This window comes from Ochotona curzoniae, unplaced genomic scaffold, assembly GCF_017591425.1.
Source record: "Ochotona curzoniae isolate NIBS_2020 unplaced genomic scaffold, NIBS_Ocur_1.0 contig_430, whole genome shotgun sequence".
NCBI lineage: Eukaryota > Metazoa > Chordata > Mammalia > Lagomorpha > Ochotonidae > Ochotona > Ochotona curzoniae.
In genome coordinates this window covers 24,563,599-24,589,839 of record NW_024466219.1, presented here as the reverse complement: position 1 = coordinate 24,589,839, position 26,241 = coordinate 24,563,599, and the positions used below count along the sequence as shown (strand labels likewise).

The 26,241-nt window shown below is 37.5% G+C and overlaps 1 protein-coding gene across 2 annotated transcripts in view; it reads left to right on the top strand.

Annotated features, from left to right (window-relative positions):
- Positions 1-17,484, top strand: part of GPATCH2 (G-patch domain containing 2) — a 153,816-nt gene extending 136,332 nt beyond the window's left edge. For both annotated transcript variants that reach the window (XM_040985680.1, XM_040985679.1), the window contains 2 exons: positions 5,166-5,254; positions 16,042-17,484. In XM_040985680.1, coding sequence (XP_040841614.1) covers positions 5,166-5,254; positions 16,042-16,262 — 310 coding nt within the window. In that variant the 3' untranslated portion in view covers positions 16,263-17,484. The remainder of the gene's footprint in view (positions 1-5,165; positions 5,255-16,041) is intronic.
- The last annotated feature ends 8,757 nt before the right edge of the window (positions 17,485-26,241 follow it).

Here is a 26,241-nt window from a genome sequence, read left to right as displayed (position 1 = left end):
CAAAACATCTGTACACACCGTAAAACTGCCTTCTACCCATCCTCTGCCAGCCCACTGAGGCACTTCCAATACACGCTGCTTAGAGGCAGGGTAGTGGCTCCAGGTCCAAGAGGCCTTTTCTATAAAATATAACAAAAAGATGAATAAAAATTGGCTAATTCATTAGGTCTACTTTTATCATATATTGTTACCCAAAACATTTCTAAAACACAGATATTGTAAATAACAAACTTTGCCATATTAAAACACACACACACACATCGACTGGTGGTATCATTTCCACTGACTAAGCCCAGGACCATGACCTCTCCCTCCAAGAAGAGGATTGGCAAGGATCACTCCCAGGTGGTAATCCACTTTTAATATACTCCGGACGTTAGGATTTATTTTGTGCATAGCCATATTAACCAAAATGCATGTATAGAACAGTGGGTAGACAATACAAATAATTAACAAGAAAGCAACCCTTCGTGCACACTTCCCTGCCCATACAGTGAAATCAGCCTTCTTTCCATGTATAACACCATTCTCAAGATGCAACCACTGCCGTGAAATAACAAAAGTTAAGTAAATCGGCATTACTTTTAAACATCTAAAGACTAGATGTTTCTTCAATTTCCCACTACCCACACGGTAGCCCATAAAAAACTGGCAGGTAACAAAGATTCTAAAGTGAAAGTGTCTTATCAACCAGTACATTCTGGCCTAGAGCCAGTCCTTCCCATCACTGCCAACCCAGTGGACAAGATATAAGCACCCGTATGTTTGGAGAGAATTTAGTTCAGTTCCAGGAGCAGTCTTCAGAACAGTCATTCCAATGAATTTTAACACAACAGTACTTTCAGAGGACTAAGAAACTAGAAGGCCTGTTGCAAGAGCATGTAATTCTATACAGTAAGTAAACCATGTATCCATTTACTAGAACCAAAATAGTGACTTTTATGCACCAGGCTAAAGTGTAGAACATTCCTTGCTAAAGTCAAGATTGTTGCAAGGAGAAGTAGAGTATAGGATGGAGGCAGAATGTGAGCTCGGAAGCCACAGGATGGGAGAAGGTGCCAAAACCTAAAACTGGTCATGTGTGATAGATAATACCAAGTGCAAGGTTTATTTCTAAGGATTTCATAAGCAAGAAAGGACTTACAAGAAAACTGTGAAAAGCAGAGATTTATTCCAATCTTCCCAGTAGTTAAAAATACTCATGCATGAAAGTACTTCATACTTACTGTAATTTGAGCTAGGAAAGCAGCTAGATAGCTGATGCCTGCTTCTTCAGCTTAATGTGTTAAGACATGTCGACATGAAGTAATTGGGGAAGCGGTTAATGTGGCTCTAGAGAAGGAAGTTCACAAGGGGCTGGATTTCCCAGCCCCCCACAATCCCCCCGCCGCTGGATCACTCCTCCCATGACACCACAGACCTGCTTCATTTCTGTGCAGCTGATGCCCTGTCCAGGCTGATATTTTTCTAACTGACAGTGAGTGTTCTTGCCAAATGCCAGGGCCCATAGCCACATCTGCTTGTCTCCACTCTGCAGCTTGTTGGAGGCTACTTGGGAACACATTTTATCCAGGGGGCAGCTTTAACTAGGCCTAATTCTCTGAAAAGTCTGTATTTGTAAGTGCATTCAATGAAGAGACAAGTTTCTTTTGTCTTCTTTTTAATATAATTTTTTTTGACACTGCCCGCTTTAGTCCTCATCAACTCATGTCAAAAGCCAAGTTCTCCGGCAAGGCGCTTCACGCTAGTGCTTTTGTTTATATCATGATGCTTTTGCTTTTGCATGATTAGGTTTTTATTTCCAGTAAAATGACCAACCACATATCACCACTCTGTTTTAAAAGACAACCTGTAGCAAACAATTGGAATGAAGTTAAATCTATTTAAAAAACAAAACAATATAATATTTCATGGAAATTTTTCAGAAGTAATGTATGAAAATCATGTTTTAAATCACATCAGACAAATCCATTAAATTTTTAAAAATCATTCTTTATTCTGTCCACTTATAAGCAAAGCTAATCTTGATTTGTCTCTTTCCTTTGCCTCCCCTCCCCAGCTCACCACTACAGAAATACTCTCAATGAAATAAATATGAGGGCTCCTCATATATATATAAAGTGGAATTAAAGATAAAATTACTTTTGTTCAGTATCTTTGGAAATCTGCAGTTTTTCCAAAATCATGTTGAAGACTCGTCAGGTACCTGTATGGCTGTTACACGATTATCTTGATGTTTTTAAGTAACTGAACCTGTTCATAGGCCATTCCATTGTCATTCCTCAGCAAGATAAGAAAGTCAGCTATCACCTTCAGTAGTAATCCAAGTGTTCTTTTTTACAAAGACACATGGCTCATTTAGACTGAAGAAGAAAAACTGCCGATTTAAAAAATAATAGCTATGTTTTACATTAAGAATGGCAACCAAATCACAGCATGGACCTTATTAAGGGCTATCTGTGTAACTCCAGTGCACCTGTGTAAAGGAAAAAGGGTGGGGACAAGCCTAAAGGGAGTAATCCTACTGGTCAGTAATCCAGACCTCTCGATGTGCTGTAGCAGAATGTTCAATTCTAGAAAGAATGACTGAAATACAGTTGACTGTTTTCTTAGTACCCAGGTCTGCAGGCTCACTGCACCTGAGTTTATTAACTTTATTTTCCTTGAACATTTGTTTCTTCTGTATGGCTACGTTGAGGGGTAGAAGGGGAAGTTGTCGGAAAAGGCTGCATCCATTTGCCCTATCCAAGATACTCAAAGGAGAATTTTTCGTCCATCAAATGGGAAGGTTTTGCATGAAGGAATTGTTCTTGCAGTTTGATTCCACTTCCTAATAAATTTTAAATAGTATAAAAATGAAGTCTAAAAGGCGGTGGGAACATGAGATGGATTTATAAGCAATCAGAAAGCTCCGGTCATCTGCAAGTGGTACAAAACAATATAAGTAGAAACCAGAGCTATGCATTGTCACATTGAGGACTTCTGTGGATCAAATACCCACGCAATTCCCCTAATTGTTCCTTAACATATGTTTATTACTAGGAATACTCCTTGTTTAGCTTAATTTGAACTTTAAATGTTATCTGAAATAGAGCCAGGATTTAAAAAACAAAAATAATCTAGAATTATGGCTATTCAATCACTGCCTTTTCACCCTGTTTACTGACTTAACCAGATGCACTAACACACAGATGTTTAGTTGTGCAGCAGCTTTATATCAACCTTAAGTCACTGCAACTAAAATGAGTGTTCCAGGAGGAAACAGATGTCTGGACTATTGGAAAGGTGACAGACTACAGCTCTCTTCCTCAAGCCCCAACCCCCTTTCCCAAGCTGCCTGCCAGCAGCCCCTGAGTCTGGACTGTTTCATTCCTTATGCAAAATCTTGAGTGAATCACCGTTCTTGATACAGTCCAGACAACTTCATGGGCATATGTGGCACATATGATCTCTGATACAGCCCTGATCTTCTCCACTCAGATCCTGCAATCTCTTTTTAAATCTCTGCCCTGGAGACATCTTGAACTACTACTGAGCAGAGCAGGGTGTTTGTCAGTGAGGAATTCTTTCAGCAACACGTAAAGAATAACCTATTCACCAGCAGGAACTAACACTACAAACATGGCTAGCATGTTTTAAAGCAGAGGGTGGTCAGCAGGAAGTCTATAGGTTCCTTCTCAAAGCTGGATGATGGGAAGACAACGGTTCAGAATGCAGATTCCTGCCTTATTCTCAGTTCCAAAAATGGTACCCTCTCTTCCTCTTCAGTTTGTCCAGGCGTTTGAGCCTGTCTCGTTTATGCTGTGCTAAGGTACGTTTTACTCCTTAGTCTTTCCCAAGGGGGTAAGATAGGGTCCAGCACAGTAACCTAGTATTTAAAATCCTTGTGTTGCATGCACAAGGATCATGATTCTTGTCGCAGCTACTCCACCTCCCATCCAGCTCCCTGCTGTCAGACTATGTCGATAGATATTCACGGTGTATTTTATTTAGTATGCATCCTTTGTATTGTTCAGATTGTGGCTTGACTTTATTTGTCATTGATAGAAACTGTTTTTAAATAATTTTATAAGCCAGTACTGGTGTTCCACTTTATGTAATAAATATCTGAATGTATGTGTACAGTACAGTCATATCTACAACTAGGCCTTAATCTGAATTGATTTTTCATTTTATTTTCACTGTTAATATGGTTATTTTCAAATTGGGTCCTTTAAAATGAAAATCATACATCTGTATATTACTAAAAGAGCATGTGCTATGTTTCATTTATCTCTGATACATGATGCTTATATCCTAACCTAAACCCACATCAAAGATTGTGATCCAGGAAACAAACACAGAATCCTTTTGTAATTCAAGAAATTGGAAGAACTGTATATATCCTTTCTTTCCCCTCACCTCTTCTTGATCTTCAATTTGGCCATTGCTTGTTTTTCCAAAACACTTTAATGTACAAGATGAAGAGTAGACGGAGTAATCTAGCTATAACTGATTCCAAGATAGTTAAAGGTCCTCTTCGCACTTCTTACACATTGCTGCTTTCCAGCTACACCCCAGTATCATGGTAGACTGTTGAGTAGCAGTAGACAAGCGTCAGTGCATTCAAATTATGTCTTCTAATCTACTTAGTAAATAATTAACTAAAGAATTCTAATGAGATTCATTATAAAGGGAACATCACTTTCCTTCCATTTATTTTAAATGTTCTAAAAGAATTCACTGCTGTAATATCCTAAAAGAAATTGATCATACTTTTCTTGTAATAAATGTTTTTCTGACAGTAAAGCATTAGTAACCAATTGATAACCTAGCAACAATATTGTGATCTCTGTAGATAATTAATCTTAGCTATTTTCCTGTCACAAACAACAGTGCTTGATTTTATGTTGAGCTAGAAAGATTGCCAGTTTTGAAAATTAAAAAGCATTCCTTTTATATTATTCATTCCAGTAACAATTTATGGTGGCGCATTTAGCTGCTGAACACTTGTCAACAAACGTAATTACGTTTCGATATAAACAAGATTGGTGGTTTTGCTATGCAGCTCCATCTTTGTTCAGAATGTTTTGATTTAGGTTCAGATTATACAAACTGTGTATTTATGTGTCATGTTTTCCCTACTTTCTTAATAGTTTTTTTTTTTTTCTGATAATTGTTTGTAGGCAAACAAGCATGCATTTAGGATCCCTGTGCACGGGAGATATCAAACGGAGGAGGAAAGCGGCACCTTTGCCTGGACCTACTACAGCAGGTAAAAAGGGCAGTGCTGGAACAAGTCAAAGCCAGAGTCCATACATCGTTGGCAGTGAAACAGATAATTCATGGGCAGTGCAGTTGCAACAATTAAACAAACCACTTCACATTGGTGTCAGGCTGCATTTTCTGTTCCTTCAAGAGAATTTTCAGCAGGAAATCAATAAAATATTTGCTTACATATCTGCCCCAATGAGAGACTTTATGTGAAGAAATAACATACACAAAAATATCAAAGGGTTTGTTCTTGGCTTTAGGCAATTTACAGACTTCTTGGAGAAATAAGGCGTGAATGGATAGAATGAAACAGGAGGGGATGATTTCAACTTAGAGCAGCAGCCTCAGAACACGTGTCCCATGTGGCAGCAGTGGATAGAAACTTGGCTTATACATGCGGCACTTTGATTTCTTAACCCAGTTCCCAAGCAATCTTAGATTCCTATTCCCTCATTTAGAGATTATTAATTTTTGGAATGAAAAAAATCTTGTTTCTAACGTAAAACATTTCATTCTAATAACATTCAGCTCTAATCCTGAACACGGTTAGGAGAGAACAGCACACATGCTGTGAGGACGGAAGTCACTGTGAAGCAGAGGTCACTGAGGACCTTCTTAGACCTGGAAAGACTTTATGCTTGGAGTGAGCGAGTAAGAGCAGTCTGTAGTACAAAGTCCCATGCAAAAGCGTTGATACGCAAGGCACAGTGAAACAAGGAAGTCAGCTTGGCATTAATATGAAAACACTTACATAGAATTATAAAATAGTTAACTTTGATGGCTGTTACATTGTCACAAAATTTATGAAAAACCGCATCGTATGTTATACTTGATCAGTTAGCCAAGAGTAACAGCCTTGGATTTGCCTAGGCTCTGTAACCATTCCAAATTTATAAACTTTCTCTTAAATTCCCTTCATTTGCACAATCTTTTCTTTTAAAAAGTGGTTTATGTACAGAATATGAAAATAAGATCCATATCAATAGAATAAGCAATGTCAAGAAAAGTATACATATATATATATATATGTTCAGAATTTTTTTTCCCTTTATTTAGAAAGATTTACTTGAGAGAGGGATGCAGGGGAGAGACAGAAGGAGTAAGCCCATCCTCTGACTGACTCCCTAGACGGCCCCATTAGCAAGGAGCTGGATTGCAGCTGGAGCAGCCAAGGCCCAAATCAGTGCTGCTCTCTGACGCTAGATGCCACAATGGTGATACTTTGTCTTCCTTTTTCTTTGTGTGTTTCTTGGCCTGGTAAAATCAAAGGTAATAAATGATGTGAAGCTTATATTTGCATTTTAGGGAACCCACTATGTAGTTTAGAAAATACTAGAAAATTGAAGAGTTACTTTAGGTTGGAAAATCCCTAATGCCACTTTTGTACCAAGAGATACAGTATAAAACCATCCTTTCAGTTATATTATCTGCCCTTCTTCTTCTAGCTGCATGAAATTTGAAGGTTTGGAATTAGGGAATACCTGTATATAGCATGTGTTTGTGTTTACACTGAGTAATATTCACCACTTACTTTGGATGTGGTGTATACCAGAAACTATTATTTTAAATTTGCAAGTATCTGAGCTAGATATTGTTATTTTGCAGATCATAAAAATTAAGATTCAGGTTTAGGGGGGCCATCTAAAATGGCATAATTATTCAATTAGGAAAAGAGCGTCCTCTGACTACTAAACCTATGATCTTTCTATAATAACATATTTTAAGACTATAAAGATTGTCTTATTACATTTGTTGATTTTAACCCACCATTATGTCTTAAATTTTAAGGAGGAATTCTCTAGTTCTGACTGTATAAAAATATAGGTTATTAACAAAATACTTCTTTCTCTTCATACAGGAATATACTTGTATAGTCAATTTTAGGTCAAATACATGTCATGAGTTATTTCATTGAAATCTTTCATAAGACAGCTGTAGGATTCTTTAACATCCCCATTGCAGTTGAATGATCCCCTGAATTCTCTTATCTTTCCTGGATTCAAGCATTGGTGTCAGAGACAGCACATGAGCCATCTCAGAAATGCTCCTGAAGCACCTGGTGTCAGCAGTGAGGGAAGGAGAGCAGTCGGGTCAGGCCCAGGTGCCCTGCACACGCGTCAGTGAGAAGGAAAATGCACAGTGGTTGAGGATGGGTAATAGAATTCCTTCTGCAAGGCCATTTCCACGTTACAACTCAGTAACATCAGAAGAAAGCATTTCTATGGAGTTTGGATACAAGTATTAAACTGTAGCCTAAAACTGCTATTTTCTTAAGCTTTCACCAGCATATTTAAAATGTTACATATCAAAATGGTCATGGTTCTTCTAAGAATCCTGATTTTCATTGTACTGCTCTATTTTTAAAAGATAAAATTTAAAGAAATTTCATGCATTTTTAATTAACTCAAAAGGTACTGGAGAAAATGAATGATGTTAATGGTTTTCAGTGTATTTTTTAAATCAATGCATTGCTGCCTCTCTAAAAGGGAAAAGATTGAGGTTATTTTAAAAGTTCTCAGTTTTAAATAGAATATCTTCTAATACTAATGAATCAACTCTGAGGTGAAGATTATTATCTGAATTCAAGTAAGAAATGCTTTTGCATATATACTCTTTGATAATGAGGTTATGAATCCTAGACCATCTGTCTCTGAATATTGTAATTCTCAAATTCCGGAATACCCTCAGTCACATACTGAAGAATCAGTTATGATTTGTATACCTCTGAAGTTTCACTTGCATGTGGAATCAGTTTAAAGTGATTGTTCTTGCCATTTTACAAACCCTTGCAAACCTCTTAGAAAACACACTGACTTGAATTGAGATATATTTTGCCTTTAATCAACATTAAGCCTAAGCTGGAAAAACACAGAAGGTAAAGCTTTCTCATTTGAAACAGGGTGTAAGTTGAACGACTGACAGCTTAAATATTGTTTGATAATCCTCTCCCATTTATCTTTGAAATATGGTACAAACAGCTTTAGAAAGCATTTACCCAAAAAAAATTTGTCAGAAAAATATATTTGACACTTTTAACTTTATAATTGCAAACTGGGCTTGTATGATAATTTATGACTCTAAAGATAAGTAATTCTATATGATATTGATAGCATTTTTTAAATGTAACACCCCGCAGAAATCAATGACACACAGTCTGATCATATGTACCTGCCAGGGTGCTGAAAATGTTTCTTTCTCATCTTCTTGTAGCAATAGGTTTGAAGCATAATGTCAGCCACTTTACAAGGCTGCAGACTAGCCAGCACTGTTATCAGCTGAACATTTATTAATTGTGACAGGAACACCAAATTTATTTCAGTGCTTTACTTTATTTACTGCTCTTTCACCTTTGTATTTTGTATTGACAAAGTAAAATGAATATTAATAAGGTTAGATATTGATTTCTTTAATGTATAGCTTGTTCTCTGCCTCATTCAAAGTCATATACCGAAAGACAGTCTCCATAGCAAAGAATGTGGATATATTATTATAAAATTGAGAACCACTGAAGCTAGAAGGTTTGCCAGCAGAATACATTTTATGGTTTGAAAAATGTCATCTGTAAAGGTGAAAAAAAATGCCATGAACTAAACAGGAGAAATAAGCATTTTTTCAAAAGATAGCAATGTTGATCTGTTTTAGAGAGAAACCAGTTTACAAATAATTGGTATTACATGATGTAAAAGTACATTTGTTAAGAAATTATGGCTATTACTTTTTGGGGGGTTTTTTGTTTGTTTTGTTTTGTTTTTTAAAGCACAAACACAAAAATAAACACAGACAAAGGTCACTCCCTGCCTAAATGCCTGTATGAGCTGGGGCTAAGCCGGAACTGGATCCTGGAAGTGGGGGTGCAGCATAGGTCTCCTGTGTGGGTAGCACTGACCCTCTACTTTGAGCCATCACTGCTGCCTCCCCAAGATCTACCTTAGCAGGGAGCTTGCGACTGGAGCCAGAGCCAGGAATTTAACCCAAACACTCCAATGTAGGTCACACGTGTCCTGCATACCAGGCTGGCTACTGATCCCCGTTATTACTGATTGTGAAAACACATTGTTTCCAAATGTGGAACAAAAGGCTAATAAACAACACTTGACATATGCAGCACCAAACTTCCTTTTAGATATGTGTAATAGTAACTCTTTAATGGTTCCCATGATTCAGGATAGGGCCCATTTATAGACCAGGTAAGTACATATATTAGAAAAGCGTTGTTTCTGATCATATGAAAAATTAATGAGAAAATGTTTTAGCTACAGAAAAAACTGGAAATGCTGAATAAAATGTAAAACCATCACTTTAGATGTGTAGCTGAAAGTGCAGAAAAGAAAAAAGAAATACTCAAGACGAAAATTTGTTCTGAGTCATCCTTCTCCCAAACCTCCCCCCAACCCATATCCACAAATGCTGTGCCCCAACTCAGGAATCTGGAACTCTATTAGAGACCCCAAGAGCAGAGAACCAGGCTTGGATGCGAAGCTCCTTGTCAAGTCAGAACTTCTAGAGGGCTCCATCCTCAGAACTGAGCAGAGTAGAAACAAAATCCCACTTGTATGCAAAAAAAGAATAATAAATAATGTTGCTACCTGGACTCCAAATAGAACATTTACTGGGATTAGTAAGAAACAAGCCGTTCTCTTTTGAGCCCCTCGAACCACCGCAAATTATCACTGAAGATGATCTCATAAACCCAAACTGAAAAATGTGTTATACAAACTGGTTCCAATTTTGAAAAGGGGCCAGTACTGTGGCCCACACGTTAAACCTGCTGCCCATAAAGCCGACATCCCACATGAGCTTCAGTTCCGGCTGCTTCATTTCTAATCCAGCTCACTGTTACCTGCGAAGGCACAGAAGATGGCCCAGGTCCTTGGGACCCTGCCACTCATGTGGACAGGCTCAAATAAAATTCCAAGCTGCTGCCTTCATTTGGGAAAGAAACCAAAGCAGATTGAAGAATTTGTTCAGATTAAGTTATATATCCAGCTAAGCTGTAACCCAAAGAGTTAAAGGGAAAAAAAAAAGGATTTTATTTTGCATTTATTTATTTTGTAATTTATGTCAAATGAGTGAATTTCACATTTGTTACCAAACCTGTGTAGAAGTGTAGGGGTTTCCCCTTTTTCCTGCCCCCTTTTCTCTCCTTAAAGGCCTCCTTATGGTTCTTTTCCAAATGATTACAATAGCATATTCATTTGCTTTACAGTAACAAGGATAACTTTCTGTTACATGGCAGTATCATGGCATAGCAAGAGTAGGAAAAGAAAAAATTAAGTGCAAACTAAAATAAAAATGGAATCCAGCTATTCCTCAAGAGTGAAGAGTCTCTCTGAGTAGAGCAGTTAATTCCCAGTGTACTAATCTCACTTATAAGAACTCAAAAACCTAGCAGAATTAAATTTTTATCACAGGTGGAAAAAAGTTACCTATTGTGAGAAGAATGAAAATCTGAATTAAAGATGGACAGTGAACTTGTTAAACATGTGGTTCAAGCTAATACCAAATGTATAAAAGTAATAACGTATAAAAAGTATAAAAGTAATAGTAATTATGGCAACAGTGACTATGCAGATGAATAATAAGATGGAAATAAAGTTCTGAACAACAATATGAATAAAATGTAAGGAAATGATGTAGACGTGCTAACTTTTGAAAGGTTATCTATAAAATAATGTAAATACAGTATACTCTGTTAAGGTTTACTATGCAGGTTTAAGCTGACAACATTTTTTCAGAAGTTTAAATTTTCTGAATAAAACTAGTCATTTGTGAAAATATGGCAGAAGAAGTGGCAGAACATAAAATATTGATGATAAAATTTTACATGATTTCGGCCAATGGAAACAGGAACATTTTCACTCAGATATTCTAAGTACATGTTCTAACTGGAACACTTTTTAGATAATTCACTTTGGAGATGTGCATTCCCTCTGTAAGCATCGATTTCATCTGTAAAATGGGTCAGCATCCCTGTCTTTGTTGTTGAGATGGAAGATCAAGGGAAATGACAGATACAGAAAAATTTTTATTTCTGAAGACTGCACGTTTTATGTTTTATTCCAAGTTTTCCAACTACGTTAGTTTTATATATGCTGTGGTTTTTCTATGCATACATTGAGACAAGTTAGTGTTCCAGTTCATTCAACAAACTTTAAATAAACTTGTGGGGCTCCCTGCTATTCCAGCATCCCACATTGGCATTAGTCCATGAGCTGGCAGCTCAACTCCTGATCCAGCTCCCTGCTAACAGCCCTGTCAAAGCGGAAGATGGGCCAAGGTGTTTGCTCCTCCTCTCCTACATGGGTGACCAGGATGGAGCTCCTGCCTCCTGGCTTTGGCTTGATTCAGCCCTGGCCATTGGCACCAGCTGGGGAGTGAACCAGCAAATGGAAGATCTCTCCCTATGTCTCTCTCTCTCTCTCTCTCTCTCTGTCTCTACAAAGCTCTTGCTTCCAAATAAGTAACTCTTTTTTTCTGAAAGTCAAAATCAATAGATTAAAAATACATGTTGCAACATTATCTCTACTAAAAATGCTCAGAAGGCAGCAGTGCAGGTTATGGAAGATGTGTAGGCTTTTGAAGTAAGCTTAACCAAAGGTAACTTCTACCGTGTCTTCCAATCAATTTAGCTCATCTCTTTTGAGAATCACTAACTTTTCTCATCCTAACACAGTTGTGAAGAATAGAAATAGAAATAATAAATGTTATGTACGGAACACTTGTACCTTGAACCGGGTACACAGTAGCCTCACAACAAATGATCTAGATTTTACTACAGAAAATAAAACTGGCCGCTTTCATTTAATTGCCATTTTACCAAAACTACTTTATATTTTAAGTAGTTAACTATTTAAACTTATTTTTAAAAGAATCTTAATAAAATATCTGCAGGAAGGCAGATGAAATACAGAGGAGGCTAAATTAGCAAAACTTGTACTGTTAAAAAAAAAAAAAACTAAGGCCTTGCCAAAGTATAATCTCTACTACTTTCTCACATCTCAAATTATGCTAACTGTTGTCACTTACTCTGTCAGCTATTTTCAAAAATTGAATAATGGAGTTGAGTTTCCTCAGGTTTAGTGAGAATAACTTGTGCAAATAGCATCAGAAATAAACATATTGAGAATTCTGCTCCTCAAGTTATAGTAAAGTGATGGGTGAAAGAGAATGGGAAGAAAGACTGACCTCAAAGTACTAATGCCTCGTGAACACTGGGCAGGGACAGAGGCGGAATGAACTGTTTTATGGGAAGCAGCATGCGTCGCCTCCCCTTCCATTGGCTGTAGAACCAACATCAATACAACACTTTAGGAGCCAAATTACTAAACAAGCTGCCAATTAGGCTTGCAGTCAGTTGGATAGATTAGTAGCTAAGAGAGGCCGATACAAGATTTTCATCTCTTGAACCAATTACGCAAGTGAATTACCCTCCACAAAGCTCTCTGGAAGATTGGAAGGGAGAGGACCTGCTCAGCTGTAATAGAGACAAGAGGTCCAGCAGACAGGGCTGGGAGCTGGAGCTTGCAAGAGGGCTCGCAGGCCATGTGCTGTGGAAATGGCCAAGCAGGAGAGCTTTCTAGGAAAGAGCTTAAAGGATTTAATGCTGCCAGGAGCAAAAGGAAGGGAAACTATGGTTATGGAATATACTGTGCTGATACTAAGCTGTCCCATTCCCAAGTTTTAATCTTCTAAAAAAAAAAATGGATGGGAGACCAACAATAGGGCTAGTATCATTTTAAATGAAAAAGGAAGGATCTGTGCCTTTTTGCTTTTTTAGGTCATATTTCTTTGTGGAAACATGAGCATTTGGGCAATTAGCCATTATTTCTCTGTGTGTGTGTGTGTTTCGAGTATAGATAATGATTTATTTTAAAGAAGAGACATGAACTCAAAATTACAAGACACCGGGCGGAAAATTAGTTGTTTTCTACCTATATAAAAACATAAGCATAAAAATAGTCTGACCACCGTTGGGCCACAAGTGATTAAAATAAAATACTTAAAAAATTATGATAGTGAATTCTTATCACTTGCTGCTAACTTTAAAGCTGAAAACTGACCAGAATTTAGCAGTTTTGTAGAAATCTTTTAAATTGGCCTTGTGTTCTTTTTCTTAAATATTAAACACATTTTAAACCTGTACTTTTGCAGGCTGTTGTATCAGAAATGCGAGTCAACAGATGTGTAGCCTAGGGCAGCAAGAGACCTCTGATCTGCTTTTAGCTTATGGCTGAAATTAAATTAATTCATGGCCATCACTGAAAAATATCAGGGTTATGAGACTGACTGCTGGTGTTCTGCTTCATCTGGCATACCTGTTCAGCAGCTGTTTAGATAAATATTACATATTTTTAAACCTCTCTTGATTGTCACTATAATCATAAATTCAAAATAGAAACTTAATCACTCTTTTATGAAGCAAAATTTCTTGGCAAAGACCCTTTCTTTGCACTTTTTAATTAAGAAACCTTTCTCTCCCCTACCCTTTGTTATGTCCAAAGTCAACTGCTTATTGTATTAATCTAGTTCTTATTCCTAGAATGCAGTGAAAATTGAGAATCCCAAAATGTTCAGAAAAGGGCTTTGGAAATTACTTCACAGTAAATAAGAGTTGAAACTTGTCTCTAGTACTTTGCAATTTTCCCTGTTTTGCAAAGCGAAGATTGTAAAAAATAACCCACCTGCTATTTTCCAAAATGCCAGATACAAACTACCAGAGAAGACATACTACTGGTTCAGCAACCAACACTTCTTTTATTACAAAAAAAGTTAATTTTTCTCATGAAATATGTATAGCAAAGAACACATGAAAATGTATATCTATAAATTAAAGAATAATATTTAGTTGGCCATCTTCGTAACAATGAACCAGGCCAGGAAATAGAGTACTAGTGTAAGTGGGAGGCTCATAGGTACTATTTTTGTTTTTGTGGTTCTTGAAGATTTTTCTGTCTGTGTCATCATCCAGAACATGAACATGGGCTCAGAAAAGGAATAGGACAGAAGTTATCAACTTTTTTTCATGAGGCCATGCATTGTCATCATCCCAAACCCGGGAGGAATTAGTTGATGATGCTAGCAGGGATCAGGGATGGGAATCTGACAAGCCTTTGAAATCACTGAGTGATGTTGTCAACTGTGCATCTCCACACGATTGTAGGAAGACACAACCCACATCTCCGAGCATAAAGACAAATACGCGAGACCCAGGGCTGAACTGTTACAATGCTCATTCAGATCTTTGCAAAGGGAGATATCCTTGACCTTGTACAACCAGAGATTAGGCTTAGTATGTTCTCACTAAAGCAAAAGTTGTAATAAGATGCCTTCACCCTCCTCTACACAGTCTCTAATATTGGTTATTTGATGACTGGGTTTGTCCTATAAAAGGGAGCAGCCACAGGAAATGCTCTGGTATTTAAGGGTCTGGTTACTGCGATCTGGCTACGTCCACAGTTGCTTACCTTTTCCCCCTTTGTGCGCTGTAATCTAATCCCTGCCACTAGAGGATGAACATACAAGGACCAAACAGGGAGTGCCAATCCATACAACCCGTGAGGCAGACCGACAAAGCACATGCCTGCAACTACAAGAACTCCGTTTCTTGGGATTCTTTGGCTTGGATATTTGTTAATTTATCAGTGTGTTGAATTTTTTTTTTGTTTGTTTTGGTACTCCTAAGATTTTTCCTGGAACCAAAATATTTGGTACTGTTAAGATTTTGCCAGATAGACCTACTATTTTTTAAAATTAAAAAAAAAAAATCTTTGAAACTGTAATCCAAGAGAAAAATACTTAAATAGATGCATTTCTCAGTTGTCTTTGCTAATAAAACAACAGCCTAATTCTCATGTCAAGCACTAGTCAAACATCTTTACAAATAGAGAATGAAGATGTGAGAAGCGAAATGTATAAGAGGAAGAACAACAAGAAATAGAAAGGACTGCTTTACATCCTGTGCGATAGATATGTTTTACATTAAATATGTAGTTTATGTAATACACGTATACTTAAACTTCAATATTATTTTTCTCCTTTTTTCCCCTCCTTAACCACCTCTGTTTTCATTAAAACATGGACCTGAAAGAAAAGGAGAAGAGAACTAAAGGATGCATATGTTTACAAACTGAATAATAACTAGAAGAGGAATATAAAAATGTAAATTGCTAAAAATTCAGAAAGCTGTTAGTGGTTTAGTTAAGTTTGATATTATTGAATGTCAAGGCCCTGGGCAAATGTAAGACATAATCCTATGTTAGTGATTTTCAGAATTTCCCATTGAGGCTAGAATAGTAATGAAAAATAAATCTATTTGTAGAGTCTTCAATTTATTGACAATTATATTTATATATGGGGCAACTTCAAAAAATGTGGAAAATGGAATTTATTTTGGTGAAAATGTATTTCAATTCACATGTTTATATATATATGTGTGTGTGTTTATATATATATAAAGTTTTCCATGAACTTTTTGAAGATCTCTCATGCCTGATTTTATCTGATACTACAATTTCCTGTAGGTTAAACAGTGTACGGCATAGTCTACCTAATTTTTACAGATAACAAAAGCCAAGAAAGGCTCATAGTTTACAGTATTTCAAAGAGGTGGAAATGAATTTCTAAACCAGATCTTTCTTCCATTGGCTTCACTACTACAAGTATATCCAAAGATGAAGAAACAAGCCTTCCCCGGGCACTTTGTTGAAAACATCACAAGCCTGTGGTTTTCTATCCTAAGATCGTCATCTCTGTCCGTTGTGATGCTCAATTGTCACTTTACCATTGCAGGAATTGTGGGAGAAAATGCACAGCCAATCCTAGAAAACAACATCGGAAACCGAATGCTTCAGAATATGGGCTGGACTCCTGGATCAGGCCTCGGACGAGATGGCAAAGGGATCTCAGAGCCCATTCAAGCCATGCAGAGGCCGAAAGGTTTAGGGCTCGGATTTTCTCTATCAAAAAACTCTCCTGTGACTACTACCGCCAGTTCAGGAAAATCCGCCTAAGAAGAAGTGCAAAGAAGAAATGTGTTAGAGTTTTTGTTCACTAGATCGTATCGTCCTAAAATTACAACATACATCCGTTTTTGAAGCAGAAATCTGCATATCCAAAATATCACTCTTACTGCATTCAGTACTGCGACAGTGATAGAAAGGGGATTTCATCACAATTCATGGTGCTAAGGTGAAAACCTCTCCCCCTTCCCATGCGCGGTGTGTGTGTGTGTGTGTGTGTGTGTGTGTGTGTGTGTGTGTGTGTGTGTGTGTGGCTTTGGGGGGAGTTATTTCTCGATATAAAGAGCTGCTCATTTATTTATTTTAATCTCATCTGTCAGTACTTTCTAATCCTTCGCTTGTTTCATGCATGAGCGTATGCCCAAGTGAACATGAACACATCCACAGTTTTCTGAAATGGGATTGGGCTGATGCGATTGTGTTTCATAGCCTCATTACGTGTTGCAATGCGAAAGACCTCTCATCCCATCAGTAGAGTCTTCAGCAAATCTTTGTTTGAAAGGTTTGGCAATTTTCATGTCCCTTGAATTCTGCTTTAGGATTGTTTTTCCATAATTTTACACATTAATTGTGTATCCGGACAGTGTAGAATAAAGTTCACAGTTAACAAACAGAAATTAATATTTCTCTCATTTTGACAAAAATAAACCTCATCATTGTTATCACCAGAGTGCCCGCAACATTACTTTAATGCAGACTAAGAAAATTTTACCTCATTTAGAACATAATTATTTAAAGAAAAATGTATTTTTTAAATTTACCATTACTAAACTACAAATTCTATTAATCTAGATTTACTTCTACCTCTTTCTGTCCAAAACTGGTATTTTTTTAAGATTAACTCAGATGTAGTAAACTTTTAATTTTAATCATTGTAATAAATAATTGGAATATCAAATAAATTTATTTGAAGGTTAAAACAAATCTAAAGAATTCAGATTTCTCCAAACGGCCTTATTTAAGAGATGAACAAGAGGAGGTACACTGAGCTGGTTTGCTTTTGTAAGAAATAAACTGTTACTTTAAGCAAAGCAAGTCCTTTTGATCAAGTGCTAAAGACCAATTTCTGGATCAGTTGCTTCCACTCAGATTCAAAATTACTGTGGTTTTAGCTGACATTGATTTATTAAATCTCCACTTGTAAGAATTTCATTATTAAATAATGATTAACAGAAATAATTTTTCTACTTATATAGGCCCTTGTTGGTTAGGTAAAGATCTTCTGAAAGGGTTCTTAAAACGCGCTAGAGAAAGTGTATGCATTTAACAAACATTTCTCTGATGGTCCCTAAAGAATTGATAGCCAACAAGAGAGAGGAAGTTCCACCTACATTTTGAAAGTTTTGATGATTTGCCAATTGCACACATTTAAGAATGACTCTTATATCTGGGGCTATGGTGATGCGAGGAAAGTTTAGTTAGGAGATCAGCAGTTGAGTTACGTTTTTGAAGCACTCCTCTGGGATAAACTATCTCTATGGTAATCCTAGTATATGATTAATTTTGTTCAAGCTTGTCACTTAGAAATCCACCACTGTTAAATGATTTTTTAAATGTTCTGTCTATGAAAGAGGGAGGGTGGAGAATAGGAGAGATTGACTACAAATTTTAAAATGTATTTATGATAGTGTATTGTGTTTTAAGGTCTGTTCAAAGTTTGGTATTGGTTTTTGGTGTTTTAAATTCCAGAGTCTGAAGACCTAGGAACTTAGAAGTTCCTAGAATTCCAAAGATCAAATGCTGACCCACTGATAACAAGCAATGATACCAAAGACTTTCCAGACTTCCAAGGACTTGGTGATGCTTTTTCGCTTCACCAGTTCTGATGAGATTAAAACTCACATAGCAGAGAGAGCGGTGCATTTACTAAGCTTGTATGGGGATTCTATAATGAAAGTCGAGGCCATGATGTGGCTCACACAGGGAGGACTTAAAATACTTGTTATTGCTTTGATGCATTTAGTGCTACAGAAAAAATGAATCAACTCTTAAAGTAGATGGGACAATATTCCAAGTGTCCCTCCTACTTCTCAGTTACACAAGAAAAATTAGTGCCAGCCTGAGGTTCTGGTCGCATCTAAGCTCAATTGAAAAACACAGTTAAAACAGGAAATTTTGATGTAAATCAACTGTTCTTTAAGATATGAAGGTCACTAAAAGTTAAGGTTCATATGTAGCTGTAGTTAGTTGCCCTTAGAGCCCAAAGCATACAAAGCATCTCATTCACTTGTCCAGAAGAAGGTGGTAAAACAGCAACTCTACTCCCTTGTAGCGCTCCCCTTCTATTGTCAGTATCTCCTCCATTAAGTCCATTGGTCAGGCTAACAATTTCAGAGTGCATAGTTCTCTTGTCTCATATCCAAATTTTCCAATCCTGAAATATCTAAAAGATGCTGAGCATGCCTACTTCAGCCATTTTTCTTTATATATTTTTTATGCTCCATATTGACCAGGCCATTTGCTTGAGTAATTTCTTTCCTTCCTTCTTACCAAATATAGTTTTTAAGGCAACATTCCCCTCAAGTTTGTTTGCTTTTATTTGTAAATAATATGGCAGCTCTTTTTAGAAAGAGATCCATAGTGACTAAAAATTGCCAATTAATAGTGTCAGTGATTTGAACTCATTGTGGTTTAAGCGGATTTTAAGACAGTGGTTTAAAAATACAGATATTGTGTACATATGGGGTAACTTCTGTGTACCATGTACAGAAATGATTGCAAAATACTGCATTTTATGAATGCTTAACATTTCAAATTGTTATTATAATTAATTGACCTGACAATTGCTTCTTTTCAGTACATTTCAAGTAGATATCAAAGAGAAAAATCACTGTTGACATGCTTTTTAAAAACACTTTCACCTGTATTTTGTCTTTCAAAGAGAAATGTGATCTAATTTGGTACAGTTACATGAAGTTGTTAGCAAGAAATATTTTGGATTTTTCTCTTTTTTCTGATGATAGTAAACAATAGTAACAGCACAACAAATAATAAAAGAATAAAATAATGTTTGAGAGCATGATTTGTGAGTGGTCATTGTGTTTATACTTGAATGTTACTATTAAATTAAAAAATGAAGTTAAAAACAAGAAAAGAAATATTTTTGAAAGCACTTTTTAATTTTTTAAAAGCTATACTGCCTATTGACAACATTTAATAGTGCAGTTAATTCATTATTACTGTTATGTCCTGGAAATTTTCAGTATCTCAAAAAATTGGTGCATATATATTTGACTCATGAATTGATTCATAATCACTTATAAGCCACATTGCCATAGATGATAGATAGATAGATAGATAGATAGATAGATAGATAGATAGATAGATAGAAGGTGGGCTACACTGGTTACTGATATTAGGTACCAGGAATATGATCTGCTATTGCCACTTTTCATTTTGTCTGTACATTACAGTTGGCCAGCTGGCTAAAGTTTTCTTTCCATCCTAGAATTCATAATTCTAATTCCAGGTTCTTTGCTCAAGTAACTTAAAGTATCAATCACACTCAAATGTGTCACACTCATTCCATTTCCTGCTGGAAAGCTGAACCTCTAATAAAGAAAGATACTTGGCTATTTTAAATATTTTGTAATTAATGTGCAAAATTGTGTTTGGTTTTTGCTACAAGAAGCATCTCATTTTTTATGTTGATTCAACTTTTTCTTTTCTCCCCAAATATTGAGTAGAATTATAAAAGTAAATGTTCTTTTTTTTAATGTAATAAGTATTAAATACTCATTTATTTCACAGGCCTGCAGTAATATATACTCAACTGACAAGTGGACCATGAAGACTCCTTCTGCTGGGTTCCTACCAAGCAACGACTCATTACTTTACACACCTGACATCTTAAGTAGATCCAGATTTGACAGTAGTGAGTCAGTGCCTCTCACTGCAGGAGCGTGATCTACTATTGCCACTTTTAGTTTTATCTGTACATTGGAGTTGTCTCCTATCTTGGCATTGTCAGACAATTTAAATCACTCCCAGATTGACAGACCTCACTCTTAGTGCATTGTCAGTGTGTCCTGCATTTGCACCTTAATTTATTTAAGTGAGAAGTTGGGTGAAGCCTATTTTTGAGACACTGAGTTTTGGTTTCCAAAATTTGAACTCTCAAAATAAACCGCCAGCATTTAAAAACTGTATATAATGCTTGATTTTTCAGATAAGACAGTAGAGGTATGACTATATTGTAACAGTCTCCAAGTAAGGTGAAAATAGTCAAAAAACAATTTCCTGTTTCTAGTAAATTTCCAGAAAGCAGCATTCTTTATGAAAAGCAAAAAGAATGAGAAATGTTAACTCATTCAATACATGCTTCCCAAAAGCAAATTCTGCTATCCATTATTAAAGTGAATTTCTTTAGATGCCAAAATTTCATAGTTAGGGTAAGCAAGTGAGGTTGGGGCTAGGGCCGGGGGCTTGCACAGGTTCTATTATATGAGTTTGTGGCTACCCTACGATTTAACAGTTCCTCATTCATGGCTACAGTTCATTGTGGAAATGATGCAGGAAATCTATATGGCACACACAAGGTGAGAAATTAAAAATACAAAGCCATGGTATTTCTAACAACAGGGAGGTCTGTAAGTCAGCAGCAAGTCCAGTGGTCCATAATTGTACATCTTCCTCCATCTACCTTTTTACTGCACCACTTGTAATTCCTTTCCTGCTTTTTTTTTTTTTTAACACATCTTAGGCTACCTTGCTTATTTTAACATGACAAGAAAGCCTTCCACAATGAAGGAAAATTGCCGAGCACACAGGAAACCAGCCTGTTTTGATTCCCATGCCATTGTCTTTCTCCATTAGGTCCCTTAACAACTCAGCTAGAAACACACAGCAGATTTTTTTCCCCCGACTCAGTGAGTAATTGTGTGCGCTGCAGTGACAGATGTGCAATATAGCAGCTTCTTCAGGAAAAAATTAACAGTTTGTCCAGCATGTCAGCTCGCTCTTTTTAGTGCTTGGGAGGTCTTGGCCCCATTATGGATGATTTAGAAATTGAGGCAAGCAAAGACCAGCTGCTTGTGCTGAAAGCCTTCGTTAGTGGGCCTCATCTGCATTCCAGGACTCGCTTACATCCAGAAATTGGTGGAGCCCCTCTGGCCACAAGATGAGTAGGGGCTGACAATGCCTTGATTTGTTGAGAGAGAATAAATGGGTTTTTCAGAAGATGAGGAAATATCACCATTACGGGCCAATTTACAGCATTTTATCTGTTCTTCAAACATGTCACTTTTGTTATTGTTGCATGGTAATTACAGAGGGAAAAGGAAAGAAAACAAATTCTGGTTATGTATTCAGATGGATTGCAAAATCATATAATCCTGATAAATGCCCATTTATGATACACATGGATGAAAGGTTCATTTTAATTTTGAATGGCTAGCTCAGCCATAAATAGGATATAGGATTAAATTCCTGAGAATCTGATTACATCAAAGCAAATCGTCTTTCTTTTCACTTTTTCAGATGCGGGGCAGTGCCACATGGCATTTTCACAAACGAGAATCTCCTGAGACAATACAAAAAAGTAAATCCAGAAGTTCTCTCTGAAAAGAATGAGCGAAGTTTGAGGGAGTCTAAGTTCTCGGGACCTGCGTGTCCCCTAGACTTCCTGGAAGGCCCACAGATCTGTGCTGAATTATTCCTGGCTTGAAGAAATCACTCAGTATTTGAATCTCATATTCCTGCCAAGTCACCATTGCATCTCAATAAGCATGTGAAGACTAGAAAACTGGTGCCTTTTCTTGTGTTCCTCTTTTAAAATGCTTTCTACCCCATTCCAAGCTATGTATCCTAGAGGAATGCTTCTGTGTATGTGTCATTGATAGCACAAATAACAAAAAGCAGAGACATGAAAAGGATACAAGGGAGAGCATCCCCAGGGCCGCTACTTAGTGTCAGGTGTGCAAAGTAATGAGTCTTGCTTAGTAGGAACCCGGCAGAAGGCATCTTCATGGTCCAGTTATCAGGTGAGTGTATATCACTGCAGGCCTGTGAAATAAATGAGTATTTAATAACTATTGGCTCCCAACTTTGCAGTAACAGGAACACGGGGACGGAAGAGGCACCTCACCCCTTAGCTGCCTGGGAATGAGGGGACGTGTGCCACTATGTTCGTGATCCACTGGCCACACAGGCTCAGGAGAGTTGGCGCGATGCTGCAGCCAGTAGGGGAGCATGAGGATCTTTGGGGAGCACTAGGTGTTTTTAATAGGACATATCCACTCTGGTCACCATTTGAGCAGCAGCAGCAGACACTGTATCTCACTTAATCAAAGGATAATCAATTTAAAGATTCATTTCATTGTGTATTAAGAACCAAAAACAAACAAAAAATGCTGCATTGCTTCTTTGCCACACACAGCAATATGTATCTTAATTTCTAGAATGATGAAATATGTTTATGAGTATAAAATAAAAGGGCAGTGGGAAAAAAAAATTGTAAGGAATGTCAGGGAAGCCTGTGTGGCTGGGTGGGAAGGGAGTTGCCCCTTGAAGAAAATTAGCTGCAATTGACTTGGAATATGTTAATGTAACATGACATAAAAGGCAGAGGCATTGGTATTAGCCCTGGCTGGACTCAAGGTTAGCACTAACACCAGTTCGGGACCAGTCTAGTACATTTCAGGTTCCTTTACTGAAATCACAAATCATAACTATGTCCTGATATTAACCACCTCATGAGAATTAACTGAAGTATTTCATGTAAAATGCTCCAACACACTACCTCACACACAATAGGTGCTTTTAATTGCATATGCTTCCCTGTTTCTAACGAAGTGAAAATTTTTCTTTTTTCTCTTCCTAAAAGGTTGGAGGAAAATATTGGAAAGCAATGGTAACACATTTGCTTTGCTAGAAGTCCCCTCCCCCCCCCAAAAAAAACAGGTCATAATAAACCATCTTCCTGTTTTTTACAGGTAGTGATAGATAAACATACTCTTACAAGGGAAATTTTGGAAGTGATGCTGTGGTCCACGTGAGTTCCCCATTTGAATCCAAGATGCTCCACTTCCAATCAAGCTCCTTGCTTATGTGTCTGGAAAAGGCAAGGGAGATGGCTCAGGTCCTTGGGCTCTTCTTACCTGAAAGAAGCTCCTGGCTCCTAGCTCCTGGATCCAGCTTGGCCCAACCCTGGCTATTATAGCCATTTGGGGAGTAAAGCAGTAGATGGAAGATCTCTCTGTGTCTCTTTTTGTCTCTCTTTGTAATTCTGCCTTTCAAATAAATCTTTAATAAATGAGACTTTCTTGACTTTGAGTGATAAAAAAAATTTTTTTAAATATACCCAGCTAAAACCTTTAAACTCAAAGTTCAAAATTCAATCACTTACACTCAGTGAATGATTTCTTACATGCAGAATGTCAAATACCCAAGAACCATCAGCTGTTCCCTGTGTGGATTCTAGGACCTATTAGGGCTCACCCTTGATTCTGCTGCTGATAGAAGCAGGAGATTGAGACATCTCAGCTCTGCTGCAGAATGCGATGATGCAACTCTTAAGAAAAGCCAATGTCTGAACAATTTCCCCAACAGGCTACTTGTTAAAAATACTTAGGCTGAAGTTTTGGTTTTTTCATGAGGTCTTTTTAGATATCATTTTAGAAAAGGGGCCAGTGCTGTGCTGTGCTAGACTAAGCTTCTATCTATGGTGCCAGCATTCGATCTGAGCACTGATAAATATTCTGGCTGCTCCACTTCCAATCCAGAACCCTGGTAATGTGCCTGGGAAAGCAATGTGAGACTTTATAAGTGCTTGGGCCCCTGTATTCACTTGGGACACTGGGTCACCAGGACCCCAGAAGCTCCTGGCTCCTGGCCCTGGACCAGTGCAGCAGCAGCCATTTGGGTAATGAACTGCTAAATGAAAGATGTGTGTGTGTGTGTGTGTGTGTGTGTGTGTGTGTGTGTGTGTTTACCTTCTCTATAAATCTGCCTTTCAAATAAAAATAAATCTAAAAAAAAAAGTGACTGCCAAACTCAGGATTGTATAAAAATCACCAGAAGAATATGTGTACTTAAAATTTTGTGCTTAACGGCTGTACTCAAGAGGCCTTAGAGAGTGCAAATGCATTTGAAAAAGCTGTCCTAAAAAGACCTTTACCATATCCAAGCTCGGTGTCCCATGGCAGAACCTAATGGATCATCTGCCCCAAATGTTTTCTAACAAGTGTGGTCATTAGCATGCACCAAGCTTCTGCCTAGATAATTGCTGGAAATTTACAATTAATAATAAAAACTCTTCATTCTCACATTGGCTTCTTGAAGGGAAGGGCCATTGAAAAACAGAAGCAGAGAAGAATTCTGCAATTGGGGAAAAAAGAATGAAGCAGACAGAGAAGATGAAGATGGGGAAAGAAATGTGTATAGACCTACAGAGCTGCCTTAAGATCATTGCATGTTGTTATATCAAGACATCTCATTGGGGATGTGCAGGAAGCAGCCTTGTTCTGAGTGACGGTGTGACTTTTGCCGTTGGATTGGCCTTTACCCAAGTAGATAGAATACATATTATGTGGGCCTGTACTATTTCTTCAGATTTATTTGAAAGGTCAAAATACAGACAAAATCAGAGTAAAAGAGAAGCAGACCAAAAGACAGCCTGCTCTCTCCCAAATCCTTCCAGTAGCCAGGGCTGAAGCCAAGACATGGGAACTCTGTGCAGGCATCTCAATCACTTTAGCCATCACCTGCTACCTGAAGGATGTACATTGCCAGCCTGGGATCGGAAGTGGAAATGGAGCTGGAGCCTGGCCGCAGGATACCAGCATCCCAAGAAGCATCTTCAGTCGTTCCACCAAATGGCCATCCCAGATCTAAGCACCTTATTAGCCAACATATAAATCAGAGGGTGACTCACTCTTGTTACACAGGATTTTTCGTGTTTAAAACAGGTCCCTTTAGGTAGCATTTTCTCAAGTGCTTATTTACAGACGGTTAAATACTTAACAAAAGGGAAAAAGCAAAACCTGACATGCCTAAGCTAGTGTTTATTAAATATTCATTGTGGGCTTAGATAAATCTGAAATTATAATGACAGTTAATTGTTCTGTTTTTAGATTTTATGTTGGCACACAATAAGCTAAATAACAACCTGTCCAGGTTCATACAAGACTCCTGAGGATTCTACCATGATTAAACCTTTTTTTCTGAGCCCTTATCCTCATTCCCATAAGACACCCCACTGTCTTACAATAAATGTTCCTTTCTCATACATATAATACTAATGCTTTACTAGATGTGGACTAATACTTAAAACCATTGTAAAACACCAAGAAGTACTACTAAATCAACTGGTATTTCTCGAATGATTTGTAGTGAGAGGAGCTGCTACATCTGTTATCACTTTCATGAAATGCTGCTTTGAGGCAAGAGAGACTTTTAAATGACTTGTCCACATTTTTTCTTCTTTTATCATGGAGCCCAGAGCCAGCATTGTTCTCAGCAGGTTAAGCTGCAACACTGGCATCCCCTAACAGATCACCAATTCTAGTCCCAGCTGTTCCACTCTGGATTCAAATAAATAAATCTTTTCCCCCAAAAATGAGCCCAACTCCACTACATTCTAACCCAATAATCGTTAGATACAGAAGAGGGACCTAAACAGAATCTCACAAAATTGGCAAAGAGTCCTAAGTGTTATTTCAATATTTACCTCTGCTAGTGTATACATAACAATTTCTTCACTAGCAATTTTACAATTTTCACTAGCTTATGTGTTACAGAGTAAAGGAGGACACAGTGTTGCAGACAATGAAAACCCACTTCGTTGTCTTCTTTCCCGTCCCGTCTTGGGGTTGCTGCAGCTGATTTGCTGAAGGAAAATGGGTGCTGCTACAGTCACTTTCCCTTGAAATCAATAATTTCCTTTGCTCTCCCGTCCAGCTGCCCAAATGCCTCCTGCCCAGCAGACAGTTGTTCAAAGGATCCCTTTGCAGGAAAAGAAGCTACTGAAAGC